At 40.0% G+C, this 7,521-nt stretch overlaps 1 protein-coding gene across 1 annotated transcript; it reads right to left on the bottom strand.

Annotated features, from left to right (window-relative positions):
- Positions 1 to 4,694: 4,694 nt before the first annotated feature.
- On the bottom strand, positions 4,695 to 6,803 carry LOC119430269 (immunoglobulin superfamily containing leucine-rich repeat protein 2-like). Its single transcript, XM_037697715.1, has one exon. The coding sequence runs from the start codon at positions 6,801 to 6,803 to the stop codon at positions 4,695 to 4,697; it is 2,109 nt and encodes a 702-aa protein (XP_037553643.1).
- Positions 6,804 to 7,521: the final 718 nt, after the last annotated feature.

Here is a 7,521-nt window from a genome sequence, read left to right as displayed (position 1 = left end):
ATATATATATATATATATATATATATATATATATACAGTAGTCCCTCACTACTTCTCAGTTCATTTATCGTGGACTTGTGGTTATTGTGGTTTTTCAAAATAAGACTGGACATGACACACAATTGGCTGATTGATGGATGAGTTGCACGATCGGCATGCCATTTTTATTTAAAATAAATTATTTAAAATTATTTAGCACCTGCTGTAACTGTGTGCAGCACACAGTGCAGGAGAAAGCAGCACATCAGATCTCCGCCCTGCAGAGGAGAAGTGGGCGTGGCCAAGAGCGCTGATAGGAGGCAGAGCGCAGAGATCATGACATGCTGTGCTCTTTTAGAGCATTTAGAGTTTAAAAAAATTGTTAGGGACATTGCAAGAGTGTGGGAAGGTTTTAAAACACCTTTATATATACCTGTATATAAATACATGATATATCTCATGTACCACATGAGATGGTAATGACAATAAAGTTTACTTGAACTTCAACTTGGACTACTGTATCCTTCACGGTTTTTCACTTTTCACTGGGGGGCGTGGTCCTAAACCCCTGTGATAAGTGAGGGACTGCTGTATTGCAAACTTGCTCTTTTGTTCTGAATCTGTTGCAGCCAGACAGTCAAACTGTCACTAAACTAAATATTCTGACGGATGTGAAATCACAGTTGGCTGTTAACGGCAGCATGGCCTCCATTATACAGCTCGCTCATCTGCATAGAGCTTTGTGTGATTCTGTATTGATATTGTGAACAAAGTGGCTCACGGTGATGATCAATATCAGTATCAGAGCTGGAGTTAAGGATCGATGAGGCTCTGTAGTTTATTTTGGCCTCAGGTTCAAACCAGGCTGATTCTCATGATGTCTTAATGTTTTGATGATTTGCATCATCTTTGAAAAATCACACTTTAATCTCTGAAAACTGATTTCAAACAAGTGTAGTCTTATAAACTCGTATACTATTCATCCTATATTTATATTTCCGCAGAGCTAAAATGAAGTTACTGTAGAATAGTTTCACAGCTGCTGTTAAGAGACGGATCCTTGTTCCGTCTGATAGATTTTAAAACAAGAAATTGAAAACAATGGATTGCAAATTATTAAAATGTCATTTAAAAAAAATCTAATTCTATTTAATACTTTTGGATACAGAGCTTGGTTTTAAAAATTTACAGCTTACATTAAATCATTTTTGTATATTGGAGAAATTTATTTTACTTTTCTACAAACTTGACCTCATGGACTGACTTCTTCTGTTTTTAGTCTGATGTCAAATTTTGAACTTAGAACAGAATGCTGATGAATGTACTATCAATTTGTTAAATCATCAAATAAAATTCATATCTTTGTTCAAGCAAAAATCACTATTGTATGATTTACTACTTCACGGTTTCTATTAGACTCGTGTGTGATGTTTGAGTTCTTAACAAATGAATTAAATGTTGCTTTAAAAACACAAGATAACTTATTCAGTATATTGTATTTTCTATCTTCATACAAGTTAATATCTTTTTGAGATGACTCTGTGATTTACATTAAAATGAATGTGATATATTTAAAAGAGACAAAAATAAAAACTCAATGTTGGTGAGGTTAAACTTTATTGAGGCACATTATTAAAGAGTTCATTAAAACTAATTCAGGGTTAAAACCAGACAGGAAGCGCTGCCTCTAAGTTAATTGGAGTGAGACACAACATACTGCAGCTTATGTGGACAGGAGGCAGGGTCTCACCACAGCAGAGCTGGGGGTGTAAGGTGATTTAACCACATTAGGTCACAGTTGCACTCTACTCTGAAGACCACAGTTATGTTCACAGGAAAAGTTCACATTTAGACAAACAGCTGCTTTCTGTCACAATGAAACAGCTAAAACACTGAAACTGTAACATTTAAGCTTCTATGCTTTGACTAAACTTCTACGGTTTGATCATTTTACAGTAGTTCACTACATGTACAGGTGCATCTACAAAAATTAGAATATTGTGAAAAAGTTCAGTTTCTCTTGGTCAATCATTTCAGAAAGTAAAACTCATACATTACATAGATTCATTACACAGAGTGACATATTTCAAACCTTTATTTCTTGTAATTTTATAATTATGGCTTACAAATATGAAAAAAAATAATAATAATTCAGTGTCTCAGAAAATCAAAATATTCCACAGCCAGCTTCTGGTACCTTTGCCAGTGTGGGCAGGAGCCAAGCCCCACTGGAAAATGAAACCAGCATATCCATAAAACTTGTCAGCAGAAGGAAGCATGAAGTCTCTAAAATGTCCTGGTAGATGCTGTGTGGACTTCAGAAAACACACTGGACCAGCACCAGCAGAGGACATGGACTCAAACCATCACAGACTGGAAACTTTACTCTGGACTTCTCCACATTTCCTCCACACTCTGGGACCTTGATTTTCAAATGACACAAACATTTATTTTCACCTAAAAAGAGGATGTTGGACCACTGAGCAACAGTCCAGTTCTTTGTCTCCTCAGCAGGTAAGACACTTTTGATGTTGTCTCTGGTTCAGGAGTGGCTGCACTTGAGGAATGAGACGTTTGTAGCTCATGTCCAGGAGTTAATCAGCTGATCAGGGTGAGACACCAGGAGTTTATAATATTGAATCTCGTCACAATATTCTAATTTTCTGAGATGTACCTGTAGCTGAGATCTATGGAAGCGTAGAGCTGTCACAAGAAGTAAAATTATTTTTGAGCTGTATCTCGCAAGGGCGTCAGAAGCATCTGTAATGTGGGGGGGACACAATGATGTGTGTAGGTGTGTGTGTGCACGTGCGAAAAAAAATGTGTACACTAGTTTATAAAAAAGCAGCATTTCACCTAGATTTCCTTTAATTCCACACATTTAAATCATGTTTCTCACCAAGTTTGTGTAAATTCAGCTGTGGGTTTTAAACACATTTTAACTTTAATCCACTTTAATACAGAGCGTCAGGTCGGCACTATTTGTCTTTATTGTGAAATAAAAAACATCACCACTGGACTTTTTTACTTGTGTTCAACACGACTCACCTAAATGTTTTTTCTCATGAAGCTTGAGGACAATAAGGTGTGGGGTTTTAAAGACATTTCAACTTTAATGCACCTGAACACACAGCGTCTCTTACACCTGCAGCGTCTTACAGCGTCACAGTTACTGCTAAGCTAACATGCTACAGACGTAGCGCTCCTCTCAAGCATCCTCCTAACATGAATATATGTTTATGATCACCCCCTCCCCCCACCACCTCCGGTCAACAACTGCCCGCACTAAGCTCGCTAAACTGGCGAGCGACCAACACAGAGGTATCTCCATCTCCTCCACCTGTGCGCATTTTCTGTCGAGCAGGAGGAGACGTAGAGGAGAAACAGTGAGTTGGAGGTAACAGGAAAACCTGGAGTGGAGTTTTAGTGGTTTGAGTATTCGCGTATTAATCAAGTGGAATGGATTTGTTCACGAAGAAAGAGAAACAGCACCGCCTGAACTAATGTTTCATAGTAAAAGTGTGTGTGTGTGTGTGTTTGTGTGTGTGTGTGTGGGGGGGGTCCAAATTAACGTTTTTTTAATGTGGGGGGGGGGACATGTCCCCTTCACATTATAATAGTTGCGACGCCTATGGTATCTCGTTATAACAAGAAAACTATATCGTTATAACGAGATACAACTCAAAAATAATTTTACTTCTTGTGACAGCTCTATGCTTCCATAGCGATCTTGTGTGTAATCATCAAAACTACAAGAAATAAAGACTAGAAATATTTCACACTGTGTAAGAATCTAATATGAGTTTCACTTTCTGAAATGATTGACCAAAAAAAATAATAATTTACAACTTTGTCACAATAGTCTTTTCTGAGATGCACCTGTAGCTGACGTATTTCTTTTTCATTCTGCAGTGCTATAAATGTGTTGATACATTTGTTTTCAAAGACCAGTTACACGTATTTTTTATTCTGACACATTAAAGCACGCAACGCCATCAGCTGCACTGTCAAGGATGAGGTGGGGGTTTGCATAATTTGTTATTGGGCAAAACATCTCATAAACCACTGGACATATTTTAATGAAACCCTCAGTAAGGAATGTGGAGTTGGGGGTGGGCGAGCATTTTTTGCCTGTCACCTTGGACAAGCAAAAAATAAAGAGAGAGAATAAAACTACCTGTTCTTCTCCACAGTGTTACTCTTACCCACTTGAATGTCTTGGAACTAAAACGTTAAGGTTTTCTTGCATTCCCAGAAAAGCCCTCATCTTGAAAACTAAAAATATTCACTAATCAAATCCCTGAACGATGGGGGACATCGGCGTACCGCTTGTTTTTTCTGCTTTTCAACTAATTTAACAATCTTCATGCTCTAGTTCCATTATTACCAGATATTCCTCAGAGTAGCTTCAGGATCTCATCAAACGCACAGAAAAACAACCTTTGTCTTGTTTTTAGTTCGTTTTAAGGAGCTCAGACATTATTGCTGTATTAGTGAGTCATTTTGTCTACTTTAAAAGCTCACTATACTTCTACTGTATTTTTGAAATTCAGTTGGATCCCAAAGCAGAAACTTTCAGTATCCAGAAGATGGAGGCTGGTACTCTGTCACTCTGACAGACTGAGATTTACTTTAAAATGAATAATTTACATCAACTCAGTGTGAAGTGGCATACATAGTAAATATGACTGTTTTGAACTCCACAGATCTGCAGGTTAGTCATTAGGATATTTGTAGTTGCTGGTAATATTCATGGCTTCAGCTCCTAAAGGTAACTTGTCGCTGTACTCAGAGCCCACCTCACAGTCTTCTGGGTTATACCTGCAGTGAGACATAGATACAGACTCCGTCACAACACTCTCCTCTGTATCGGCCTCTTTCTCCGCATCGTTTGCGCTCTCCGTAGTCCCATCCTCTTCAGTGATCTTCTTCCGAGACTCAGTGCGCAGCGACAAGGTTAAGTTCAGGTTCCTCTCTGTATGGTACTGGTCTTTGGCCTTTAGGATCAACTTGTAGGTCTTGCTTCGGTACTTATACACCAGGTGGAAGCATGTTGCGCCGAGCAGAGGCACGGTGGACACCGTGAGGAGGCAGATGCTGACAGAGATGATAATCAGCAGGTTTGGGACCCTCTTTCTGGTAGCAAATAGGACTTGGACCTCACAGTCTTCCCCTCTGTAGGTCAGACACAGGGAGTAGTTGGTGCCAGGTTGTAAACCACTGAACAGATACGCGTTGATGCCTTCCTTGATTTGGGACCACTGCACGGCAGAGTGTTTGCCATCTACAGCGATGCACAGATACAAACCGTTTGAATGAACTTTATTGAAGACATCAGGGAAGTCAACGCTCTCCTCACTGTCAGTCTGAAAGCTGTTGGATGTGGTAGGGGCACCTTGGTTGGTGCTCCTGTCTTTGGGTACTAAGAGAGGACTGAGATGCACCGTTGCTTCTGTTTCTGACACACCTAAAGCTATGACACCAAAGTCAAACACGTACTGCTTCATGTCATCCAGGCTCTCGTTGAGGACATGATTGGAGAGGTTCTTGGTGTTCGCTGTCAAGCCACATTTACTGGATCGTGACAGAACTCTTGCTTCTTCAAAATATTTGGACATGATGCTTTCTGTAGTGGGAGCCAAGGTGGGTATGTCTATCTGAGTGTCTTTTCTATTTGAATCAAAATCAAAAAGGGACATGTTGTCTGTTTGTTTGCGTCTAGAGGGGTTTGTTTTTGTGAAAGTGAATATTGTGGTCATTAGTTTTATGGGTTTTGGTTTTGGACGTGGTATCACTTTCACAAACACCGTATCCTCAGCTCTACCTATCTCATTTGTGGCAAAGCAGCTGTAGTTTCCGGCATCTTCTTGCCTGATGTTTGAAATAAAAAGAGTCCCGTTATTAAAGACTTGAACAGAGTTTTCAGAGTTCTCATTAGACCCTGCAGATGTCTCTTCACTGACGGACAAAACCACCTCCTGCTTCTGTCTTTTGCTGTGAATGTTCCATATCACAACTGGCTTTGGGTTTCCTTTAAACTCACAAGTCAGAACCAGCGCACCGTCCTCATAGAGACTTGCCATATGAGTATTTGGCTCAGTTTGTATTGTCACATTTGGGCTTGTGCACTTTGACGTAGGCAGTTTTACAATTAGTTCCCCTTTGAGCTTTTCAGGAGTTGCACAACTGATCAAGCTCTGATCCAGAACCGGGACGATAGTTGTTAAAATCCAGTCTCGAAGCCAGTCCAAGGAACAGGTACATGCAAAAGGATTGTTGTAAATTTGCACATGTGACAAAGATACCAAACCGTCAAACGTTCCTTCAGCTAAAGTTACAAACTCGTTATCGTTGAGTCGAAGGGACCTCAGGTCTTTGAGGTTGGAGAAGGCATCTCTGGGCAGGTTGGACATCTTGTTGTGATTCATCTTCAGGAGCTGCAGAGCTGGGAGCTTCTGCAGATCCCCCCAGGGGAAGTCTACAATTCCATTGTGGCTGATGTCAAAATTGCGCAGATGAACCAATGGTACGAGGCTCCCTTGTTGGATGGAGACAATCTCGTTGTAGGCCATCCACAGAGACGTCACCTTGGTCACATTATCAAAGCTGCCCAGCGGTATTACACTGATCCGGTTAGAGGACAGACTCAGAGTCGTAACATTTGCAGGTAAACCACCTGGGACTTCAGCTAAGTGTTTGTTGGAGCATTCAACGAAGTGCCGACCATGTTTATCTGAGCAGACGCACAGCTCAGGGCAGCTGAGTCCAGCAGAGACGATGGTGGACGTCAAAAAAATTAAAACAATGATGTTTGCAGCAGCCATGTTGGTTCCTGTAAAACAGAGTTTGTTTAGAAATCAACACATCAAGAATTATTTTTTATTCTAGAGAAAGACAAAAGTAAAGTTTAAAAATGAAAGGTGACATTTATTTAAAAAGGGATAATAAGAACTTTATGAATTTCACAATAAATCTTGTTTTACTAACCTGATTACATAAATATATATATATATATTACAGATTGTATGAAATGCCACATTTTAATAAAAACATGCAAAATTTCATGTTAAAAAGTAATGTGTATTTCTCGAATTGAGTTATGAACTTGGGATGAATACAGATTCTAAAATCCTGCCACAAGTTGTGATGTGAAAGGTTTTGGTCAAGAACATCTTTGTTTTCAGAATAAAAACTGAATCCACATGCATAAATATCAGATTTAATTCATTCATCCATCCATCCATTTTCTTTACCCGTTTATTCCATTTTGGGTCACGGGGGTCGCTGGTGCCCATGTCCAGCAATCACTGTGAGAGGGGCGGGGTACACCCTGGACGGGTCTCCAGTCCATCACAGGGCCACATAGAGACAAACGAGACAAACAACCATTCACTCTCTCACTCACACCTAGGGACAATTTAGAGTTACCAATCAGACTAACACGCATGTTTTTGGACTGTGGGAGGAAACCGGAGTACCCGGAGAAAACCCACGCATGCACGGAGAGAACATGCAAACTCCACCCAGAAAGGCCCCTGGACC

Source organism: Nematolebias whitei, chromosome 2 (genome assembly GCF_014905685.2).
Source record: "Nematolebias whitei isolate Nwh7 chromosome 2, NemWhi1, whole genome shotgun sequence".
Lineage (NCBI taxonomy): Eukaryota > Metazoa > Chordata > Actinopteri > Cyprinodontiformes > Rivulidae > Nematolebias > Nematolebias whitei.
The sequence above is the reverse complement of the archived record's forward strand: the minus strand, read 5'-3'. Positions and strand labels throughout refer to the sequence as shown.